Below are 25,569 nucleotides of genomic sequence, written 5' to 3' on the forward strand. Positions count from 1 at the left end.
TAGAATTGAATGATCTAGGGAGATCTCACTGTGAAATCTGTCATTTATATAAAATGGAGCTTGAGATCTTTTGGTGTTAGGAAATGTTCATGTAAAGATTCCATATCTAGTCTATTACAAAAAAAACTCTAAGCCAATTTTTAACTGAAGGGGGTATGTTCAAGCTTAAACTAAAACCATTAAGTTCCTGCCTGACTAGCTGGCAAAGTAAAAAAAGGCTACAGCAGAGGAAAAAACCATTTTAGAAAGGAAAAGAGGAAGAAAGAAAGGGAGGAAGGGAAGAACAAAGGAAGAAAAGGAAGGAAAAGGAGAAAAGGAAAAGACAAGACAAGAAAAGGAAGGAAGGAAGAAAAGTAAAGGAAAGAAGAAAGAAAGAAGGAAAAGGAAAAAGGAGCAATTTATGAGCAAACTAGAAATTGGGTGGCAAATAAAAATGAGAGCATCTTATAAGTGAACCAGCAATAAGAGGTCCTTTACACATCACAAGTAAGGAGTGAGCCAGAGAACCAGTGGGGTCATGAAATAAAAAGGATGAAAAGGGGCTAGGCGTGGTGGCTCATGCCTGTAATCCCAGCACTTTGGGAGGCCGAGGTGGGTGGATCACGAGGTCAGGAGATCGAGACCATAGTGGCTAACACGGTGAAACCCCGTCTCTACTAAAAATACAAAAAAATTAGTCGGGTGTGGTGGCAGGCGCTTGTAGTCCCAGCTACTGGGGAGGCTGAGGCAGGAGAATGGCATGAACCCGGAAGGCGGAGCTTGCAGTGAGCCTAGATCGCCGACAGAGTGAGACACTGTCTCCAAAAAAATAAAAATAAATAAATAAAATGAAATAAAAGGATGAAAAGAAGATAGTAGATAAACTAAATGACTTTTTACAAAAAGATTAAGCCATTCCTATGTGTAATATATCTTTTGAGGTAGGCAGAAGGGTCAGAGGTAACAATGGCAAATGTGTAAGAGACTGTTTCCAAGCCACATACCAGAAGTATTCAAAGGCATAATGCCTGGGACTGAGTGATCTAGTTACCAGGGCTGGCCCTCTGCAAAACTCTTGGCAAAGATCGCTGTGGTTTTTGGTACCCCTTTCCCTCTACTGCTCCACTAGGCAATTCCTGCTCCTCAGAATACTCAAGGAGCTCATGCTCTGACCCTTTCACAATTCATTGTCAAGAATGGCACTGTGAAGCTACACCTCATCTCTACTAAAAGTTTCTTTTTTTTAAATTAGCCAGATGTGGTATCGTGTGCCTGTTTGCCCCAGCTACTTGGGAAGCTGAAGCAAGGGGATCACTTGGATCCAGGAGGTCAAGGCTGCAGTGAGCTGTGATCATGCCATTGCACTCCAGCCTGGGCAACAGGGGAAGACCCTGTCCACAACCCCAAAAAAGAAAGGTTCTGTGAAACTATACTTCTATAGTACAGCAGGGGTGAGGATGAGAGGTTGTGCCAAAATTTCGTTTTAAGGACTATTTCTAATTGTAGAATAAAAGTATGTTTCCTGTTAAAGGAATTTCAGGTATTAATCCAACAGATGGGAGAGATGTTTGGGCCAGGAAGCCTCCTTGGTACCCTTGGAATCAGAGGTGCCTTCACATAATGCCCTGACCAGACTTGACTTCTGAAGGAAAGCAAAGAAAAAAAATTATTATACCTCTAATGAAAACCTGGAACCTGTTATTCTGGATGATCACTGTGTGGCTTGCATTGCCAATGTGGGTCCACAGGCAAAGGGGCCCTGGGAACTATAAACTGATGAGTGTCTGGTTCTTCAGTAGGCAAGCTGGAAGAATTTTTAATAAATGCTAGCCTCCTGTACACAAAAGCCATCAATCTATTGGGATGTGGGTGGCATCATGCTTTTTGTAAAGCGAAATCATGTGTAATCTTCTACAGATCTTTTCCTTGGGGCTAAACTTACTTTAAAAATGCTTCTGATTAGGTTTGATACCAAGGCTATTTTTAAACATGAATTACCATGGGATTTGAAATATTTTTTATCATGTAGTAGGAACTGGTCTACAGAAAAAAAAGAGAAAATATAGGGTAGAAACAGATATTTTTTCTGACTGAAGAAGGATAAATAGACTTCCTTGGGGGTGGGCACTGGAAAATCCTCAAGTCTACAGATAATACTCAGCTTTCCCAGGCAGTGAAGTGCCAAGTTGATGGGAGATAAAGAAGATCTCAGGAGGTTTTATGATTGGCAGATAACCTTCAATAGGGGCACATGTAAAGTGATCCATTTAGGGCTTTGTAAGGGGTACATGTAAGGTGATCCATTTAGGGTGATCCATCTAGGGAGCACTAGATATTACAAACTATACTTGCTGGATGATGAGTGCTGACCTTTCAATTAAGACCCAGGAAAGGGCTCGAGGAGACACTGTGGACAGTGCACTGAAGAGAACAACCTAGTTTTCTGTTATGGTAAAAAAAAAAAAAAAAAAGGGTAACAAAATCAGGCACTGTTAAGAAGGGGATTAAAAGAAAAACAAAATAATTCTCCTTTTACATAGAACTGCAGGATATCTTTATTGGTAAAGTTACATAAGCAGCTCTGATCTGCACATCTCAAGGACAGAAGAGAGCTTAAGGGGAACAAAGAAGGGCAATTAAACCATTGATGGCAGGCTCCAAAAAAAAAAAAAAAGTTTTTTCAGCATGATAATACAGAGGTAGCCAGGAGACATGATCAAAATTATGAAGAGGCTTATGCTGCTGAATAACTGAATGATGACTTGGCTCACCAAATCTCTTGAGCTAAGAAGCACTTTTGAAGCATAAAGTTTTTATTTTTTAATAGTTCTGCTTTGTTTATACAACTGCCAGTGATGATGGCCAGTGCAGGCAGGCTTCTTTGGGAAGAACCTCCACCAGAGGTTGGGAGAAATACGAGCTAAGTTGGGGAGGGATCAAGAGTACCTCAATCCCCGTTACTTACCTTCAGTAATGTTGACTGGCTGACTTCTAGTCGGATTTGCTTCTCTGCCACCACTTGTGCCTGACCAATCTCAATTTTTATGAATATGAGTTTAACACAACCCCCCACCCCCATTCCATGAGGCTTTTCAACTCTAGTGGTCCACACATTGGCACCAATCTGTCTGTCTACGATTGTCTGTAACTTAATCCTTAGCCATGGTGTAGAAAGAACAGGTATCTGACTCCAATTTTAACACAGCGGACAGAAGGTAAGAATGCATGATGAATAATAATAGTCAATTCTCTAATATTTACACCAGTAGAAGAAAGCACAGGTCTCCATAATGAACCCTGACAACTGAAATGAACCCTGCCAGGTTAATGAAATAAGACACATGTAGGTTTCTTTAGCTAAGAAAGTAGCAAATAAGGGATTCTTCAGGATAGCAAAAAAAGCTCTGCTCTTGGGATGGGCTTAATCATATTGAGTAAGATCCAACCTAGAGCATGGCTCTGGTCCAACTGCTTGGCTCTGCCATACAGCGGATAGCTACTGATCAAATAAGCATAATGACCAGTATACAAAAGCTTTATAGGTATATAGATGTTTTCTTTTTTACATTGTTCTTGTTTACATTCTGAGATGGGGGCCATTTCATCCTACAGAACTGCAATCCACTTATTACTGGCTAGTGTTACTGCCATACCTTTCACAGATCTGGTAATATTTTTCATCTTGTATGCCATCCTGAATGGGCACATTTACACTGTAGTACCGTCCCTTCCCTAGGCCAACATCAGACACGTCACCTGTTCCTATAAAAGAGAAGAGCACTATGATCAGTTATTAGGAACATGAGAACCCAGAAAACTTAAAGGATTTCCTGATAGGGAAATTTCTAGGGAAAGAAATTAAGAAAAATAATATAAAGAAGTAAGTATTGTAAACAATCTTGGAGAAGCAGGCAAATCATAAGGAAACTGAAAAACCTCAGTTTTCACCTTACTGGATCAAATGAAAAAATAAGAGATTAACTCCTTTGCTTGGCTTCATGCTTTTTAGGTTGACATAACATCAATTTATCACTGCAATTATTCAGGATGTTAGGAGTTGCATGGGGTGTCTACTAGTATAGTAAGCATAAGTGATCTGTTAACAGTCCATAAAAATCACCTGGAAAAAGAAACAGCTTTAATGTCATTCTTCTTGTTATTGTCACCTGAGGTGACCTGTGTTAAAATTTTGCACAGGACTGAGAAAAACAATCAATGGGGAAAGGATTCCCTATTTAATAAATGGTGCTGGGAAAACTGGCTAGCCATATGTAGAAAGCTGAAACTGGATCCCTTCCTTACACCTTATACAAAAATTAATTCAAGATGGATTAAAGACTTAAACGTTAGAACTAAAACCATAAAAACCCTAGAAAAAAACCTAGGCATCACCATTCAGGACATAGGCATGGGCAAGGACTTCATGTCTAAAACACCAAAAGCAATGGCAACAAAAGCCAGAATTAACAAATGGGATCTAATTAAACTAAAGAGCTTCTGCACAGCAAAAGAAAATACCATCAGAGTGAACAGGCAACCTATAGAATGGGAGAAAATTTTTGCAACCTACTCATCTGACAAAGGGCTAATATCCAGAATCTACAATGAACTCAAACAAATTTACAAGAAAAAAACAAACAACCCCATCAAAAAGTGGGCGAAGGACATGAACAGACTCTTCTCAAAAGAAGACATTTATGCAGCCAAAAAACACATGAAAAAATGCTCACCATCACTGGCCATCAGAGAAATGCAAATCAAAATCACAATGAGATACCATCTCACACCAGTTAGAATGGCGATCATTAAAAAGTCAGGAAACAACAGGTGCTGGAGAGGATGTGGAGAAATAGGAACACTTTTACACTGTTGGTGGGACTGTAAACTAGCTCAACCCTTGTGGAAGTCAGTGTGGCGATTCCTCAGGGATCTAGAACTAGAAATACCATTTGACCCAGCCATCCCATTACTGGGTATATACCCAAAGGACTATAAATCATGCTGCTATAAAGACACATGCATACATATGTTTATTGCAGCACTATTCACAATAGCAAAGACTTGGAACCAACCCAAATGTCCAACAGTGATAGACTGGATTAAGAAAATGTGGCACATATACACCATGGAATACTATGCAGCCATAAAAAATGATGAGTTCATGTCCTTTGTAGGGACATGGATGAAATTGGAAATCATCATTCTCAGTAAACTATCGCGAGAACAGAAAACCAAACACCGCATATTCTCACTCACAGGTGGGAATTGAAAAATGAGATCACATGGACACAGGAAGGGGAACATCACACTCTGGGGACTGTTGTGGGGTGGGGGGAGGGGGGAGGGATAGCATTAGGAGATATACCTAATGCTAAATGACGAGTTAATGGGTGCAGCACACCAGCATGGCACGTGTATACATATGTAACTAACCTGCACATTGTGCACATGTACCCTAAAACTTAAAGTATAATAAAAAAGAAATTTACAAAATTATCTCCTATCTGAATGAAAATGCAAAAAAAAAAAAAAAATTTTGCATAGGATTGTGGCAGTAAGGCATTAACAGCATGGAACTGTCCAAGTATAAGAAATGTGTAGAAGAATTTCAGTATTTAGTCATCAAATGTAATACTGAGTTTATGATCACTTGCCTGGGAAAAATCCTGGGGAGAATTTGTGCAGGGACACGGTCATGACTTTGGAGGTGAAACTGAATGCGTCTTCTACACCTAACAGATAAAGAAACATCAAAAGAATCACTTCACATATGGCATTCCTATTTTCAACATCTGAAAATCTAGAAAGCAGCTGTGAGAAGGAGGGTAGATGAGAAGGCAGCAATATAAAACTAACAAGCTGAGGAATAAAAGTAATACGAACCTCTGGTCTCTAATCTCGTAATTACAAGATGAGGTAGAACTTTGGCCCCAAGTGAAGTTTGGGGGTTCCTTTTCAAACTCATGGAAAACTATAACTGGACTTCCCCTTTCCAAGCAATGGGATGTCTGGGCTCTCTTTGACAACCTGTTCTAAAAAGTAGGGAAAGGCGAGAGCCTAGAATTGAGGCATTATCAACAGAATTGAATAAGGGAAACTGGAACCATCTTACAAGTTGTATGTTTTGTCTTGTTTAAGTGGTTATAGTTAAAGTCTTGGGATTTTTTCCAAAGACGTACAACGTGATAACCCTTTGAAAAATATGACCAATAGAAACATTAGCCATTATATACCAAAAACCTAATTATAAAGTGCCTTTCTATAATGCAGATTTGGTTATAAATAAGTAACTTATAGTACATCTTTCTGGCTAAAACATGGAAGGCTGAAAACAGCCGTGACCTTGTCTCCTAATAGCAGCCTTATAACAGTGTTTTAAAATCTGAAGAAAGATGGGCGAGAAAGGGGTCTGTTTTCCATTTTAACTTAGTGAGTAAACGATTAGAGGCCTGGGAGATAAAAGCTGGGATTTAAAGTAACCCTCACAAGCCTCTACGTATACAGGTAAACACACTGCCCACCTCCACCCCTTTCCTCTCAGAATCACATATAGTCACACTATGTTCAGATAATCAATCTGTAAAATGGGAGGACTATTAGCAAATTCAGGTACTGTCCTCTTTCTTACTTCAAACAAAGAAATTGTCTCTGTATTTATTTAATGTTTTCAGTCTTCGCTACAGCCCAACAGCGACTTTAAAAAAAATATTAACTCTATTTATATATAACAGGTATGTTTGAATTTCCCAAGCCTTATGTTTGGCCCTAGGGAGGCAGTTAAATCCAGTTAAAGGCTCTAAGCAAAAAGCATGAAGTAAACAAAATAAAACAAACAAAATAAATGAAAATAGTATTTCAACTTAGAAATGAAGTCTTAAACAAGGATAATTCATGAAAATCCTGATTATTGATCAATCCAGAAATGTTGTACCAATTTACACTTGGACCAATCATGTATGAGAGTTCCCAAACTATTGTTATTCTCTTTAATCTTAGGCAGAAAGAATGGTCTTGCTCTAATTTGCCTTTCTTTGAGTATTAGAGTGTTGAGCACCTTTTCATAAGTTTAGTGGCCATTTGTATTTCTTCTCATGGGAAATACCACTAGGCACAGTTATAAAATCATATTTAAAAAGGAGATGTACACAGATAGGAGGAAGCTATGGACTTGGTGGGAAAGAGGAGAGTGGTTAGGTAGATGAAAGAAGGCAAGGATGGGGTAGGGGTGGCTAGTGAAGCCACCACAGGATGCTAGTTATGTAATCATGGGAGATTTAAAATAAACCAAATGCATAAGTGTTGGGGGGTGGGGCAGGGGTCACTGTAAGGGAGGTGCTGAAGAGGGGAAATAAACTGAAATGAAACACACCATAAAAGTTGGCTAAAACAGGAAACTCTGAAGGGTGTAGAAATAACATTGCAAATGGAAAGAACACTTTCAGGTGACAGTTTCAGTTCATTCTTATGTGGGTCTGTAGAGTTGATTGTATTCTTAAACTCCGATACTAATAGTTTGAATTTCATAATCATTCATTGATCAAATATTTTAATGAGCCACTACTATATGCATAGTACTGTTGGTTCAAGGCATTATATAAAACAGGAAGAAGTAAACAACTTGATCTCTGCTCTGAAGGAACTTATAGTTTCTATGGGAAGAGAAGACACAGACACATTAAAAAATTAATTAGAAATACAAGGCAATATGTAATGAAATATCAAATTGGTGATATGAACAATACGGGACTTGAGAGGAGGGAGAGAACACTTGAGCTGGAGTGGTCAGGGCAAATCTGTTACTGTTGGAACTTGAACAAATGGGTAGACCTTGGGACAGGTGAAACAAAACTAAATTAGGAAAAAAGGAGGCAAAGTCAGGGAGGTGGGAATAATGAGACATGTCTGGGAATACTGAGCCATGTCATGAATAGTGAGACATGTCATGCATAGTTAGACATGCTCATTGAGTAGTGTAGCCTGGACAGCAAGTAATGAGAGATAAGGGTGGAAAGATGAGGTGAGACCTACTCAAGGTAGGCCTTGAAAGACTAGGTAAAGAGTGTGGACTACCTTGAAGACCACTGTTTTTCAAAGTGTGGCCTGTAGAACAGCTGAGGTATTAAAACGTAGTTTCTTTGGTTCCATGCCAGACCTACTAAATCTGAATATCTGGTGGATATGGCCCAGCAATCTGCATTTTAAAACAAACTTCTCCAGGTCATCCTGATGCACTTTCAAGTTTGAGAACCACTGCTGTAGGCCAGGGGTCAATGAACTAAGTGGCTAAATAGTAAACATTTTCGGCTTTGCAAACCACTCAAGGTCTCTATTGCACACGCACACACATATATACACACACACAGACACATTTTTAAAAAATATATTTTCTCTTTTATAACCCTTTAAAAATGGAAAAACCATTCTTATTTTATTTTTTTAAGAGACAATGGCTTGGTCTGTCGCCCAAGCTGGAGTGCAGTGGCACGATCATAATTCACTACAGCCTTGACCTCCTGGGTTCAAGCGATCCTCCTGCCTCAGCTTCCTAAGTAGCTAGGAATATAAGCACACAACACCAAACTCAGCCAATTTTTTTCGAGATGGGGGTTTCACTTTGTTGCCCAGGCTGGTCTCAAACTCATGGTTTCAAACAGTCCTCCCACTTCAGCCTTCCAAAATATTGGGATCACAGGCATGAGCGACTGCACTTGGCTGGAAAAACCATTCTTAACCATTCTTAGCTTACTGGCCATACAAAAACAAGCCATAGGTCAAATGCTACCCCTTGTTATAGGCAATAAGGAGTCTCTGAAGGCTTTTGAGCAAGGCTATGTTTTGCACTGGTTGAGCATTCAGATATTCAGTGAAAATGGTTCTCAAAGTAGTATATTGGTGGTTTTAACCTCTCTTCTCTCTGTTACCTTTAATTTTCTGTCATCGTTCCATGGTAGCATCCATGCAGATGAAGCTCTCTGGAAAGGTTCCCTCAACAATTTCATCCTTCTTTCTCTGTTTTGGCAGTGGAGCTGACCCTAACTTCAGACATATAATATTCTTTTCCTCTCTATGCCTTGATTATGTTAGTTTGTCTGAAAAAAAAAAAATCCCTGGAAACAGGGAAATGGCAATCATTGATGTGAGGGAGGAGTATTTTTAACTAAGAATTTACGGGATAAGTGTTCTTAAATAAATGGAAATACTACGTGTCCCAGAGAGGATTGCTTAAAGAAACAGAATGTGGCAACTGTCACTGGAGCTCTACATTCTAGATGGAAAATACATAGGAGGGTCGGATAAATCCTGTCAGTGGAGTCTTCTAAGAGAGGATTAATGGGTTAAGGCAAACTGCTAAGTGATTCTGCTATTAAATGTTAGGGAAGATGTCCTGTTTGTACGGCACTAAATATTTTAGCAATACAAAGAAAATGGCACAGATTCTGATCACTACACGAGTTGGCAACCTATTGGTGAAAAATTCAGAATGTTAGCCCATCATACGCCCATTCTATCTTGAGAAAAGCATCAATGAAAAGAGACAAGACTGTCATCCCTATAGATTCCCTTAGAATGAATGGAAATGACCTGAGGGAGGTTACTGAGCACTGGAGTAAACACTAGGTAAGATTTTCACTTCTTAACATTCTCTATTAGTTCTAGAGGTTTGCTACAGGAGGAGAGAGAAGAGGAAATTACAGGAGCCTGGCTTGGGCAGCAAAGCAGGAATTGCATCAATTAGAGGAATCACTACACTACCTACTTTAAATTCTCAATTAGGAAAATTTCAATTACAGCAGACATTTCTACCAGTTGCCTAGAAGCAGCTTAACTGATAAAAACCTGCTGTCCTCGCAGCAAAGCATCTTTAAAACCAAAGGGCTTACCATCTCCATGGTGCAGATCCAAATCCACGTAGAGAATACGCTCAAATTTCCGTCGCAATCGTAATATTCCCAGGACAGCATCATTGAGATAACAAAAACCAGATGCTTCATCTCTGTAAGAAAACAAGTTGCTACAGCCAACAGCCAAAAAGCAATCCAAGGGAGTCTTTACAGCCAAGGATCTAACCCTTGAGATCTAGTCCCCTAAAGCTCCCCCTTCTTTTAAGAAAAACAGAAATCCATCTACAAGGATTATAAGTAAATGACCCAGAATGATCAGGGAATGAAGTGTTTCAGTAAAGTAAATATTTGGGTAAATTGGTAATATTTTCCATTCATGATCCCAGATTTTCAAAGCATTAGAATATTATAACTATATTGAACAAGAGAGAACCACCTTTCCCTGGATTTAGGAATCACTTCAAAAAATTTGTATACCCTGGGGTCATCATGAGGAACACTGGTAATCACTTACAGGACTTTAAGAAAGCTAGAATCTAGAAGAGGCCTTAAAGACAATCTTGCTCAGCCAGATGTAGAAGATGTTAGAGATTGGATTCTCTGTACTGACCCTATGACAAAAACTAGAATTTTAAAAAAGTTAGTTTTGCACTTGTTGCTCATAAAAGCTGAGTGTAGAATATACAAATGCATAATCTCCTGGGCAGTATAATGTGGTTGCCTGTCTGTAAATGCAATTATTACAACGAAGAGTGAAGCAGTCTTTTATAAAGTTATTTTGTTTTCTTCACTAAAATTCTCTTCATTGACTTCACTGGTGTCCTTTAACTTTTGTGCTATCAGTGATAATGTGTCACTTTAACCCCTTGTCAAGGTTAACCCGCTCTTTTACTACACTTCCATTAAGCCTTGCTGATTAGATGTAAAATAACATTCTTTATCATCAAGAGTGTATTTAAGTTATTTTTAAGGCCTCATCCTAAATGCTTAATTTATTTCGCTTCCACAGAAACTTCAAATATCCAGCCCATTTTTTTCTGAGTTCTCCTTGAGATTGCCTAGGCATAAGCAACAGTTAAAATGGCATCTTTGCTACTATGAGACTGTAAAGCTCTTTGTAGTGCCTTCACAATGCATAAACTTCTTCATGAAATCTCTTCCATAATAACATTTCATATTCTAAATAATGCCCTGGTTCACAGGCTGAATCAATAAGACATGTACACTGGCAAGCAGAAGGTTGGTAAAAATATCTTTAGACACTGACTTTGCTTCATGATGGTGAACTCGGCAATCATCTAGCCAAAGAATAGCTTGGCCTTAGATATGCAACCAGGTAGAGACCAATTAAAGAAAAAGATTTCTCCATCTATGAATTCTCTTTAAATAAGAATTAAATGTGTGATTTTGGAAGTTCTTAGATGCGAATGCTAGTTTCCAATTATGAAAAGCTTACATTTTGTAAGTTTACTGCCTTAGCACATTAAAAAAAGAGATAATTTGCTGTCCTTCTGAACATCAATAACTTTTAGGTAGATGGGACGGAACACTAAGTGCTAGGCAAAAAGAGGAGAGAGATGTGGAGGAAGAGTACAAATCAATACAAGACATACTTCCTTTCCTCACAGAACTTACAATTAAATTGGGGAGATAAGGCATAAACACAGAAAAAAAAAAACCCAATCATCCAAACAAAAAAGGTAACCAGAAATAATATGGCAGATAAAGGAGAATACAGAGAAAAGCTATAGACAAAATTGACAAAGTAGACTCTTCTCATTGACAACATTGAGATTTACCTGAGCCCTGTGCTTTTGCAAAAGCAGTGATGGTTAAGAAACCCTCCACCCTTTTGCGTTACGAGAAATGGCGAACTGCAAAGGACCACATTGCCCTGGCATATTCTAAGGAAAGACTCATCTCTCTCCTTCCTCAGCATGCCCATAAGACTGGTAGATGACTCCTCTATTTACCTGCCTCCATTAAGCAGGTGGCCCCCTTCCTTTTCTTTAAGATGTTCCTTACACTAATGAACATTCTCCTCATGGCAATAGCCTGAATAATAATAATGATGACGATGATGATATCTATCATTCAGAAAGGCCTTTATGTCTCATTGTGTGAATTTGTAACATTTTTCTACCTCTGGATAGTATTACTAAATTAGATGATAAAATCTCTTAAAGGAGCTCTGTTCTCATTGGCTTATAGAAATAATAAGTGTTTAGATAAATAGAATATTCCTAAAATCCCCAGAAAATAAGGCAATTGAACGTTCAAGATTTTCAATATGCTAAAAAAAGTATTCCTATAAAAACAAACTCAAATACTTTAAGAATTCAAGTTCATATAATTTAGGTAAATCTTGGGCAAATGAGACTAACTTAGTAATTTTTGGCTTACTAAAACCAGCCATGTCTTTTCTGATTTATCAGTGTTGGGCATAATATACAGGTAGATTTTTTTTCTACTTGAGTATATTCTTCCTCAACATAGACAGGTTTACTGATTGAATGAGCTAACATTACTTCTCCTAAGTGTTTATGATTATAAAAAATGTAAATTTGTTTAACCAAGTTGAGTCGTTATTCTGACAAACTTTATTTCAACAGTAATTATGTTTTGCAGTATATCAACTTGAAGATAATTTATAAAATCTTTAGGTAACTAAAAACTTTGAGCTGATACTAAATTGAATTAATGAATATTCATTACATACCTAGACCATTTCTAAGTAAGAGAATGCTGAAATATTAATTACTACATATAATTTTGTATGCTTTTGCTTCTTATTTCTACATGCTGCAGAGAAGTTATGTATACTTGGGCCTGGTAATGAACATGCTATTTTTTGCCAATTAAAGAAGTTGTTATAAAGGATGCATATAGATATAGAAAGTTGTAGAGGGATCACAGAAAGGGAATTTTATTTGTTGAGGTGGCTGGCTAAGGTTTGATGAGTTGATTTACAATATTTCCAAAAAGAACTTTAGTATCAAATATTCTGATGCAAAGCTAGAATTTGGTTTCCTCACTGTTAAAATGGCAAAAAAAAAAAAAAAAAGATTTGTTCTTTCACCTTATTGAAAGAGAAGTGCTAGAAAGAATTAGATTTATTCAATATATTACTATTGAGGAGTTGCATGGGAAGAGTTGTCAAATCAGAAGAGATGCTTTGCTTTTTCTAGGTTAAATTGGTATAGGAAAATGTTATTAGCATAAACATTTTAGAAATTGTATGCTGTATGGAACGTTTCTACAGATTCATTAGTGCTCTCACTGGCCGAGATATATCAGAATCCTGATGCTGCTTTGCTAGATATTAGATAGCTATAGTATAGTGTTTTCAGTAATAATTTCAGTTTTTTAAAATGTTAACTTGGTCTCCACATTGCTTCTTTGTTTTGAATCTAGCATTTTTCCAGTCATTAGTTTTCAACTGGGGATTCACATCATTTACCTATGAAATTCTGTTAATATACACATGTTTAAGAACTATTCCAGATTACTGAATCTCTTTACTTGATGTTCTTGATATATTCTGGGTATATTCAACCTATATGCTTGGTATATTGATGATATATTATGTCAGGATTATTATATGTTATATCTGAGTCTTTTTTCTCTATAAAGATGATGTTCATGCATTTTTATAAATTACATATAATACCCTCTCTTCTTTGAAAATAGGATTTCTACAGTTTGGATATTTGGCCTTCCAAGCCTCATGTTGAAATTTGATCCCCAGTGTTGGAGGTGGGGCCTAGTGGGAAGTGTTGGGTCATGGGGGTGTATCCCTTACAAATGGCTTGGTTGTGATCTCACAGTAATGAGTGAGTTCTCACTCTATTAGTTCCTGCTAGAGTTCCCCTGAGAGCTGGTTGTTAAAAAGAGCCTGACACCTTCTCCCTCTCTCTTGCTTCCTCTCTCACCATGTGATTTGCACATGTGGCTTCCCTTTACCTTCTGTCATAAGTGGAGGCAGCCTGAAGCCCTCACCAGAAGCAGATACTGGCACCATGCTTCTTGTACAGACTGAAGAGCTGTAAGCCAAATACCTCTTTTCTTTATAAATTACCCAGACTCAGGTATTCCTTTAAAAGAACACAGATGTACTAAGACAAGGGCTAATCATTATGTATATAGACATTTTTGTCTGGATCTGATAGACCTCTACAGAACTCTCCACCCAAAAACAACAAAATATACACTCTTCTCATTGCCACATAGCACATACTCTAAAATCAACCACATAATTGGACATAAAGCAATCCCTAGCAAGCGCAAAATAACTGAAATCATACCACCAAATACACTCTTGGGACACAGCACAGTAAAAATAGAAGTCAAGACTGAGAAAATCACTCAAAGCCATGCAACAAAATAATTACATGGAAACTAAACAACATGCTCCTGAATAACTTTTGAGTAAATAATAAAATTAAGGCAAAAATCAAGAAGTTATTTGAAACTAATAAGAAAATAGATACAATACACCAGAATCTCTGGGAAGCAGCTAAGGCAGTGTTAAGAGGGAAACTCCTAGCACTAAATGCCCACATCAAAAAGGTAGAAAGATCTCAAATTAATAACTTAACATTGCAACTGAATTAGAGAAGCAAGAACAAATCAACCCCAAAGCTAGCATAAGACAAGAAATTACCAAAATCAGAGCTGAACTGAAGGAAATTGAGACATGAAAAACCTTTCAAAAGATTGATGAATGCAAAAGTTAGATTTTTGAAAAAATTAATAAGATAGGCCGCTAGCTAGACTAATAAAGAAGAAAAGAAAGAAGATCCAAATAAACACAATTAGAAATGATGAAGGGAATGTTACCACTGGCCCCACAGAAGCAAAAATAACCAGCAGAATCTATGATGAACACTCTATGCACACAAACTAGAAAACCCAGAAGAGATGGATAAATTCCTGGACATATACACCCTCCTAAGACTGAACCAGGGAGAAACTGATACCCTAAACAGACCAATAATGAGCTCCAGAATTGAATCAGTAATAAATAGCTTTACCAACCAAAAAAAGCCTGGCACTTGATAGATTCACAGCCAAATTCTACCAGATGTATAAAGAAAGCTGGTACTATTCCTACTGAAACTATTCCAAAATATTTAGGAGGAGGGACTCTTCCTCGACTCATTCTATGAGAGCAGCATCATCCTGATACAAAAACCTGGCAGAGATACAACAAAAAAGAAAACATCAAGCCAATATCCTTGATGAATACTAATGCAAAAATCCTCAACAAAATAATTGCAAACCGAATCCAGCAACACAACAAAATGCTAATCCACCATGATCAAGTAGGCTTCATCTCTACGATGCAAGGTTGGCTCAATATATGCAAATCAATAAATGTGATTCATCACATAAACAGAACTAAAGACAAAAACTACATGTTCATCTCAATAGACGCAGAAAAGGCTTTCAATAAAATTCAACACCCCTTCATGTTAAAAACTCTCAATAGGTATTGAAGGAACATATCTCAAAATAATAACAGCCATCTATAACAAACCCATAGCCAACATCATACTGAATGGGCAAAAGCTGGAAGCATTCCCCTTGAAAACTGGCACAAGACAAAGATGCTCTCTCTCACAACTCCTATTCAACATAGTATTGGAAGTCCCGGTCAGAGCAATCAGGTAAGAGAAAGAAATAATGGGCATCCAAATAGTAAGAGAGGAAGTCAAACTATGTCTGCAGATGACATGGTTCTATATCTAGAAAACCTCATAATCTCAGCCCAAAATCTCCTTCAGCTGATAAACAGCTTCAGCAAAGTTTCAGGATACAAAATCAATGTAAAAAAATCACTAGCATTCCTACATACCAACAATAGTCAACCCGAGAACCAAATCATGAAAGAACTTCCATTCACAATTGACACAAAAAGAATAAAATACCTAGGAATACAGCTTACCAGGGAGGTGAAAGATCTCTATAAAGAGAATTACAAAACACTGCTCAAATAAATCAGAGAAGACACAAACAAATGGAAAAACATCCCATGCTCATGGATAGGAGGAATCAATATAATTAAAATGGCCATACTGCTCAAGGCAACTTACAGATTCAATGCTATACCTATCAAAATACATGTGACATTCTTCACAGAACTAGAAAAAACTATTTTAAAATTCATATGGAACCAAAAAAGAGCCCAAATGGCCAAGACAATCCTAAGCAAAAAGAACAAAGCTTGAAGCATCATGTTACCCAACTTTGAACTACACTACAGGCTGACAGTAACCAAAACAGCATGGTACTGGTACAAAAACAGATACATAGACCAATGGAACAGAATAGAGAGCCCAGAAATAAGGCTGCACACCTATCACCATCTGATCTTCAACAAAGCTGACAAGAGCAAGCAATGGGGGAAAGACTCCCTATTTAGTAAATGGTACTGGGATAACTAGCTAGCCATATTCAGAAGATTGAAGCTGGACCCCTTTCTTATAGGATATACAAAAATCAACTCAAGATGGATCAAAGACTTAAATGTAAAACCCAAAACTATAAAAACCCTGGAAGACAACCTAGGTAATACCATTCTGAACATAGGAACGGGCAAAGATTTCATGACAAAGACAACAAATGCAATTTCAACAAAAGCAAAAGTTGACAAATGGGATCTAATTAAACTTCAGAGCTTCTGTACAGCAAAATAAACTATCAACAGAGTAAACAGACAACCTACAGAATAGGAGAAAATATTTGCAAACTATGCATCTGACAAAGGTCTAATATCCAGCATCTTTAAGGAACTTAACAAGTTTACAAGAGAAAAACAAAAACCCAATTAAAAAGTAGGCAAGGGATATGAACAGATACTTTTCAAAAGACGACATACATGCGGCCAACAAGCATAGGAAAAAAAGCTCGATATCAATGATCATTAGAGAAATGCAAATCAAAGCCACAATGAGATACCATGTCACACCAGTCAGAGTGGCTACTATTAAAAATTCAAAAAAATAATACATGCTGGCGAGGTTGCAGAGAAAAGAAAACACTTATACCCTGTTGATGGGAGAGTAAACCAGTTCAACCATTGAGGAAAGCAGTATGGTGATTCCTCAAAGAGTTAAAAGTAGAACTACCATTTGACTACTACTACTACTGTGTATATACCAAGAGGAATATAAATCATTCTACCATAAAGACACATGCACGTGAATGTTCACTGTGGCACTATTCACAACAACAAAGACCTGGAATGCTCATCAATGCTGCATGTTCTCACTCATAAGTGGGAACTAAATGATGAGAACTCATGAACACAAAAAAGGAAACAACAGACACTGGGATCTATTGAGGGTGGAGGGTGAGAGGAAGGAGAGGAGCAGAAAAGATAACTGTTGGGTACTGGGCTTAATACCTGGGTGATGAAATAATCTGTATGACAAACCCCTGTGACACAAGTTTACCAAGTAACAGACCTTCACAAGTATCCCCGAACCTAAACTAAAAATTTTTAAGAAAATAGATATTTTGGCCGGGCGTGGTGGCTCATGCCTGTAATCCGAGCACTTTGGGAGGCTGAGGCGGGCGGATCACAAGGTTAGGAAATTGAGACCATCCTGGCTAACACAGTGAAACCCCGTCTCTACTAAAAATATGAAAAAAAAAAAATTAGCCAGGCGTGGTGGCATGCACCTGTAGTCCCAGCTACTCAGGAGGCTGAGGCAGGAGAATCGCTTGAACCCAGGAGGGGGAGGTTGCAGTGAGCTGAGATCACGCCACTGCACTCCAGCCTGGGCGACAGTGAGACTCTGTCTCAAAAAAAAATAAATAAATAAAAGATATTTTGTCGAAAAAAAATTTTTGGATTGACTTTTATCTCATTTTCCATGCCACAGAAACTACACCTCTTTGTCAGTTGCTTTGTTATTCTTGTAATGAACTCTTATTGTATTTTTCCCTTTTGAAAATGATCAGCAATAAGTTAACCATAGCTGTTGTAAGTCTTTTATCAGCTACAGGTAGACAGATTTTTATGTTTTACACCAATGCTTCCCTGAAAGCACTTGCAATCAGCTACAAGCTAGAGGGCTTCATCTTCAACAAAGCACTTTTTCAGTGTCCCGTGGAAAAGAACTATGCCAGGTACTTTTGTGTACAGGCTTATGATGAGATGGTTTAAACAACTTTGAGACCACACTAGTGAACTGAGGCAGGATTTTGAGAACTCTAGTTGAGAAGCAAGTGTGTTAATAAGATAGTGCTAACCCAAGGTGGAGTGGAAAAAGAACTAATTACATAGACCTGAATGATAGAAGGGATGATTTGGGTTTTGTTTGGAATATTGCTAAAGCTTTAATATTCTGTTTTCTGGATATATAAGAAACTCACTTCCTATTTCTCTTTTCTCTTACACTATCTATAATTCATAACTATCTAGTAGACCATGCTTTTGTAAACTGAAATGAAATGTTTGTAAATGATATCTTATACCCCTGAGTTCTCCAGGATTTGGAAACTCTCATTGAGTATTCTTATTTTCATAGCAATATAAATATCTGCATTGGTTCAATAAAAATCTGTCTGCCCTTCTTACCAGATCATGATTAGAAACATTGGTATGTAACCAAGGCCTTACCTGGAATGCCATATTTGTGAATGATGCTCACTGAATCAGATATGATCAGACACTTTTAAGGAACTAAGGCTGACTTTATGGAGCCAATGCATACAAAGCCCTCTTGGGAAAACTAGCCTGGTACCTGACTTACAGGGTTCTCAGCCTTACAACTGAGTAAGGAAGGTTACTTCCTGGCAAGTCTTAGAAGCTTAGGATATTTTGTCGACCTCAAAAAGAGAACAGTTCTCCCACATTTATAGATGCAGCAAGTAAAATCTTCTTAGCTTGATAGGCTTTTAAAATTTCAAATTGAGATTCCTTATGAAAACTTTGAGCAAAGCAAGCTTAAGGTCTATTTGGTAAATTACCATTCTTACTGTGCCTATGTAAATAATCAAGCTAAATCTAATGAGACTTAATTTTTACTTTTTAATATTCTTATTGAGGCAAAACTTACATAACATAAAATTAATTATTTTAAAGTGTACAATTTAGTGGCATTTAGTACCTTTACAATACTGTGTAACCTTCACCTCAACCTAGTTCTAAAACATTTCCATTACCTCAAAAGAAAACCCATGCTCATTAAACATTCACTTCTTACACTCTCATCCGCCTTCCAGCCTCCGACAACCAGTAATCTGTGTTGGGTCTCTATGGATTTACCTATTTTGGATATTTTATATGTGTAATCACACAATATGTGATCTTTTTTATGTCTGGCTTCTTTCACTTAATATAATGTGTTTGAGGTTCATCCATGTTGTAGCATGTGCCAGTACTCTGTTCTTTTTTTAGAGCTGAATAATATTCCATCACACACACACACACACGCACACACACACACACCCACACACCCCACATTGTGTTTATCCATTCATCTGTTGACGAATGGGTAATATTTGTGTTGTTTTCATTGTATGGCTATTGTGAATAGTGCTGCTATAAACATTTGTGCATAAGTATTCGTTTGAGTACTTGTTTGCAATTCTTTTGAATATTTATACTTAGAAGTGGAATTTTTAGGTCATATAGTAATTCTATGTTTAACTTTTGAGGAACGACCAAACTGTTTTCCACGGTAGTTGCACCATTTTACTTTCTCGCCAGCAGTGTATAAGGGCTTCAATTTCTCCACATCCTCACCAGCACTTGTTATTTTCCAGTTATTTTTGTTGTTAAATTCTAGCCATCCTAGTATGTGTGAAGTGGTATCTACTTGTGGATCTGGTTTGCATTTTCCTGATGACTAATGATGTCAAGCATTGTTTTATGAGTTGTTGCCCATTTGTAGACCTTCTTTGGAGATATGTCTATTCAAGTCCTTTGCCCATTTTTAAATTTTTAATCTTTTAAAATTTTTAAAAATTTAAAATTTTTTTAATTTTTTTTTTTGCTGTTGAGTTATAAGAGTTCTTTTTATATTATGGATGTCACACACTTATTGGATATATGATTTGCACATATTTTCTCCCATTCTGCAGGTTGTTGTTTCACTTTGTTGATAAATATCCTTTGAAGCCCCAAAGCTTTACATTTTGATGAACTCCAGTTTAACTATTTTTCTTTTGTTTTTTGAGACCAGCCTTGTTTTGCGTTTAAGAATAATCTTTCTTGAGATTATCTTTAGTCAAAAGGAAGTGACTATAGAGAGAAATTTTGTGTTTCAGCAGAAAACTCTGCCTCATCTATGGCACACCACTCTAGGTTATCAAAGTCTAGTCCTATTCACTGTCTTTGAGCTATTTTGTACCTACTTATAAGCTACAGGTTACTGATGGATAGGCAAACTTTATCTTGTCTGGTGGAGATATAATTGACTTCCTTAGGGCTAGGCACAGTGGCTCATGCTGTAATTCCAGCACTTTGGGAGGCTGGGGTGGGAGGATTGCTTGAGGCTGGGAATTCAAGACCTCATCTTCACAAAAAGTTTTAAAAATTAGCTAGGCATGCACCTTTAGTCCTAGCTACTCAGGAGGCTGAGGCAGGAGGATTGCTTCAGCCTGGGAGTCTGAGGCTGCAGTGGGCTATGATTGTGCCACTGCATTCTAGCCTGGGTGAAGAGACTCTGTTTCAAAAAAAAAAAAATTAGATAATTGACTTCCTTTTCTTCTGTGGAAAAACCAGTTTTGGCACCTACTTGTAAATCAAACTGGATCTTGTTAACTTGTCCAAATTGTCAATCTTTACCAAATTTTCAGTTCTTCTAGGTTACTTCAATATCTGGCTAATATCCTCCAAACTAACTTTTCCAAGTTTTCTCCCTCCCACCTGACTCAGAGTCACTGAGAACTAAAACCCGACTGCCCAAATCCCTATTGGGACTCTAGGTTGTCTTGGAGCTTGCCCTCTTTTCCAGGATCTGAGGCAGCCCTGCAAGCTAAACTCCAGTGGCTCAATATAAACCTAGACGAACACAGAACTGCAGCTGACCATGCATGACTAGAATTCTCCTTGAACAAGCTGCTGCCTAGACTATGATAGAAGTTGTAAGAAATGCTCAAGTCATGCATACCTTTTACATGAAAGATGACTGTCTTAGTCCATTTAGTGTTGCTATAACAGAATACCTGAGGCTGGATAACTTATAAAGAAAAGAGGTTTATTTGGCTTATAATTCTGGTGGCTGGAAAGTTCAAAATTGGGCAGCTGCATCTGGTAAGGGCCTCCCTCATACTGCTTCCATTCATGGCAGAAAGGAGAAGGAGAGCAGGTGTGTGCAAAGAGATCACATGGTGAGAGAGAAAGCAAGAGAGAGAAACTGAGGATACTAGACTTCTTTAAAACAACTCAGTCATGTGGGAACAAATCCATTCCCATGAGAGAATAAAAACTCACTCACTTCTGCAGGAGGGCATTACTTTATTCATGAGATATCTGCCTCCATGACCCAAATACCTCCCATTAGGCCCCACCTCTTAACATTGGGGATTAAATTCAACATGAGTTTTGGCAGGGGGAAACCACATATAAACCATAGCAGTAACCAAGACTGTGGACAAACAACATTGCCAAGAGTACCCATACCCTAGCTCCACGAGTGGTGCTGCAAAATGGAAAAGTTCTCTTCCACTGATGCATTGGAATCCACTGGACTGGTTACTTTCAGGGTTCAATTCTTGGCTCTTTACTATAATATAATCTTTTATATTAACTTTTTTTTTGAGATAGGGTCTCACTCTGTCACCCAGGGTGGAATGCAGCAGCATGATCTCAGTTGACCGCAACCTCCACCAGGCTCAAGTGATCCTCCCACCTCAGCCTCCCAAGTAGCTGGGACTACAGGTGCATGCCACCACTCCCAGATAATTTTTTGTATTTTTTGTAGAGACGGGGTTTTGCCATGTTGCCCAGGCTGGCCTCGAACTCCCGAGCTCAAGCAATCCACCCACCTCGGCCTCCCAAAGTGCTGAGATTATAGGCATGAGCCACCACACCTGGCCAACATTTCTTTATTCATTATTGCCATCCCTCTTTTAATATGCCTAATTTCCAGGACCCTAAAACAACTGACATTTGCCACTGTCTCTCAACAGATGGTTCAAGTGGCTTTACAGAAACAATACCAACAAGAGTCCTTGAGAGACTATTTCTTAGACTTCAGCTTCACCTCACTTAGGAGCTTTATGTTCTCCTCTGAGTGGCTCAATTATAAATGATATTTGTTTTAAACAAAAGAGAGAAATGACAGTATTTAAGTTTATCTGAGCCCTGTGTACCCTAGAAAGCAGTAATGGTTAAAAAATCCCCCCCAACCTTTTGTTTTCCAGGAAAAGGTTAACCACAAGTGACCATCCTACACTGACACATTATTCCAAGGGAAGACCCATCTCCATCCTTCCTCACAACTCCCAAAAGACTTACAGATGACTCCCTTGTTTACCTGTCTCTATAAAATGCCAGGCTTCCTTCATTTTCTTTGAGCTGGTCCTCATTAATAAATATTCCCCCTATTGCAATACCTGAATAAAATCATTTCCTTAATTGTCTGGTACATTTTGTCTTTCACATCATCAACACAAACATGTTCATGGAAGAGACCAGGTTCTGCAAACGTATTTCTGAAAGCACATTTCTGAAATGTGTCTGCAGCGTTGTGGTTTGGCAGTTGTTTTGTTTTTGTTTTTCCAGATATATCTTGCTTCTTAAATACCCTGGTGAATTATAAACCACAAAATCTATCTTTAAGAAAAAGTGCAGGGCTCAGTCAACTGTATTTACTTATGTGCATTTGCCATTTTAGGTCCATTAAAGGTCAGGGGCTTTGATCACAACATTAAGAAATTTATGTAAAACAGCAAGCAGGTGGCTACCTTACCCAGGCACAACCAGATACCTGCTCTGTTCAACAGTTTGTTACTGGCAAAGATTTTGCAACAATCTTTTATGCCAGTACTGGTATCAGAAGTTAGCATTATAGATTTCCAATAATGTTTTCTTATTTGGACCTAAGACTTGCTCAGACATCTATTTTCTCTTTACATATTAGCATACCTCTTACAATTTTTTACTTTCATTGGTAGTAAGGTTTGGCTTTCCTCTGTTGTTGGCATATAATAAAAATAATAGCTGACATCTATTAAGTGATTACCCTGTGCCAGGAACTGTACTAGGTCCTTTCAATATTGTTAACTCAATAAATTTTCACAAAAACCCTGTGAAGTAGGTACTACTATTATGCCCATTGAACAAATGAGAAAACTAAAGCACAGGGAAATTAAGTAACTTGTCCAAGGAAACATAGGTAGAAAGTGTCTGAACTTGAATTTGAATTTTTAAAACCACTTTATTAAGGTATGCTATGGCTTAAATGTTTGTCCCCTCCAAAACTCGTGTTGAAACTGAAACACCAATGTAACAGTATGAAGAGGTGAAGCCTTTTTGGAGCTGATTGAGTCATGAGGGATCTACCCTCAAGAATAATCTCTTTATGGATTAATGGGTTATTGAGGCAGTGGGTTAGTTACCACAAGAGTAGGTCTGTTATAAAGGCCAATTTGGCCATCTCTTCTAAGTCCCTTGCCATGTGATGCCCTGCACTCCTTGGGACTCTGCAGAGTCCTCACGAGAAAAAAGGCCTTCACCAAATGTGGCTCCTCAACTTTGAACTTCTCAGCCTCCAAAATGTAAGAAATAAATCTATTTTCTTCATAAATTACTCAGTCTCAGGTATTCAGTTAAAGCAATAGAAAACAAAGAAACATATGATTGACATACCAAAAGCTGTACATACTTAATGTTTACAACCTGATGAATTTGGAGTTAAGTATACACCCATGAAACCATCACCACAATCTATGCCACAAAACTATCCCTTACCTCCAAAAGTTTTTCCTGCCCTGTTTATTTATTTATTTATTGTAATAAGAACAGTTAACATAAGATCTACCCTCTTATCAATTTTTTTTTTTTTTGAGACAGAATCTTGCCTGTTGCCCAGGCTGGAGTGCAGTGGTACAATCTCAGCTCACCGCAACCTCCACCTCTCCACCTCCCAGGTTCAAATGATTCTCCTGCCTCAGCCTCCTGAGTAGCTGGGGTTACAGGTGAGCACCATCACATCTGGCTAATTTTTGTGTTTTTAGTAGAGATGGGGTTTCACCATGTTGGCCAAATTGGTCTTGAACTCCTGATCTCAAGTGATCCGCCAGCCTCGGCCTCCCAAAGTGCTGGGATTACAGCCGTTAGTCACCCCGCCCGGCCTCTCTTAGCAAATTTTTAAGTATACAATGCAGTATTGTTAACTATAGGTGCTATGCTGTACAGTAGATAACTAAGTGTTCACTGATGGACGAGTGAATAAAGAAAATATGATATACACATAAAGTGGATTATTATTCCGCCTTTAAAAAGAAGGAAATCATGTGACAACAGGGACGAACCTGGAGGATATTAGGCTAAGTGAAATAAGCCAGACAAGAAGGACAAATGCATGATACTACTTACATGAGGAATCTAAAATAGTCAAACTCATAGAAGCGAAGAGTGGAATGGTAGTTGCCGGGGCAGAGGAGAGGGGGAAATGGGGACTTTCTATCTGCACCTATTGCTTTTTTTTTCCTTGTAATTTCTTCTATTTCTCCTTCATGTCTACTCCCCTTTCACCATTTTAATACTGTAATGTTGTTGAAATTAGTCAATTTTCACAGTTTTCCCTTACCTGTTTACTTGTCTATCCCCATTTACCATTTTACCACTTTTTCAGTTTGCCTCTGTCTCCTTTGCCATTTCCTGAATGTTTGGAATTAAAAGTTTTTTGGTTACTAAGATGACCAACCACAGTTCCTTTTAGTAGCAATTTTTGTGTCCAGATTTCTACTATAATAGCCCACTAAACTTTAATCATTTCAGCTTTTGGGTTATTTGCATTTGGGGTAAATGGGTATTAAAAGTCCTCCCAAAGGCAAGTAAATGAGCCAGCGTCAAACCGGAATAATTGATTTTGCAGTGGTCCTTTCTTCTATAAACTCAATTTAGCTATTGACCTAGCACCTTTGGATTTAGAATTTACATAGGAACATGTGTGAAAAATGATTAGGTCAAGAAGGCCCTACATGTTAATAGAAACAAATCCATTAACTGTGTGACAAAACTACCAAAAATGTTACCTAGGAAATAAATACAACAGTAGTATGATTCTACACAGTTCTCACTCTCTCTACACCATTTGGCACGATAAACAGTCACTACTGAAGACAAACGAAGGTTTGTGGAAGTAGAAACAAGGTAATACTTGCCTGAAAATGTATCAAGAACGTTGACTATGAGTCCATTATGGTGAAAAGTGCTGGAAGGCCAGTTTTTGGACCCATAGGCCATCTTTCCCTTTCAATAATTATACCATTTAAGGTACATGGATGGAAAAAAGTATAAAGCAGTTCTGTTCACCACCAAGAATCTTAGATAGTTCATAAAACCTAACATTTGCACTACAGAAAAATCCAAGTGGTGAGTGGGTCCGTGAAAATTGCTGTAAGATTAATTCAGCTAGGGAATAAATTGAGTAGATAGGTCATGATGAACTAAATTCACTGCTTGTTTCCTTTGGACATGCAAGGTCACATTTTTCTGGCTGTAAGCTTCTTTAGCACACTTTTTTTCAGATTACTTAGGTACAATTTTCCTGCCCTAAAATAT

At 37.9% G+C, this 25,569-nt stretch overlaps 1 protein-coding gene across 10 annotated transcripts in view; it reads right to left on the minus strand.

Annotated features, from left to right (window-relative positions):
* The window catches only part of HDAC8 (histone deacetylase 8), a 245,871-nt gene that overhangs the window by 155,407 nt on the left and 64,895 nt on the right, over positions 1–25,569 (minus strand). For all 10 annotated transcript variants that reach the window (XR_001337671.4, XM_055106675.2, XM_008969141.4 and 7 more), the window contains 3 exons: positions 9,861–9,973; positions 5,634–5,711; positions 3,633–3,741 (listed from right to left, as the gene is read on the minus strand). Coding sequence is in view for 9 of the 10 variants with exons in the window: in XM_055106675.2 (XP_054962650.1) it covers positions 3,633–3,741; positions 5,634–5,711; positions 9,861–9,973 (300 nt within the window). In the remaining variant the exon portion in view is untranslated. The remainder of the gene's footprint in view (positions 1–3,632; positions 3,742–5,633; positions 5,712–9,860; positions 9,974–25,569) is intronic.

Source organism: Pan paniscus, chromosome X (genome assembly GCF_029289425.2).
Source record: "Pan paniscus chromosome X, NHGRI_mPanPan1-v2.0_pri, whole genome shotgun sequence".
NCBI lineage: Eukaryota > Metazoa > Chordata > Mammalia > Primates > Hominidae > Pan > Pan paniscus.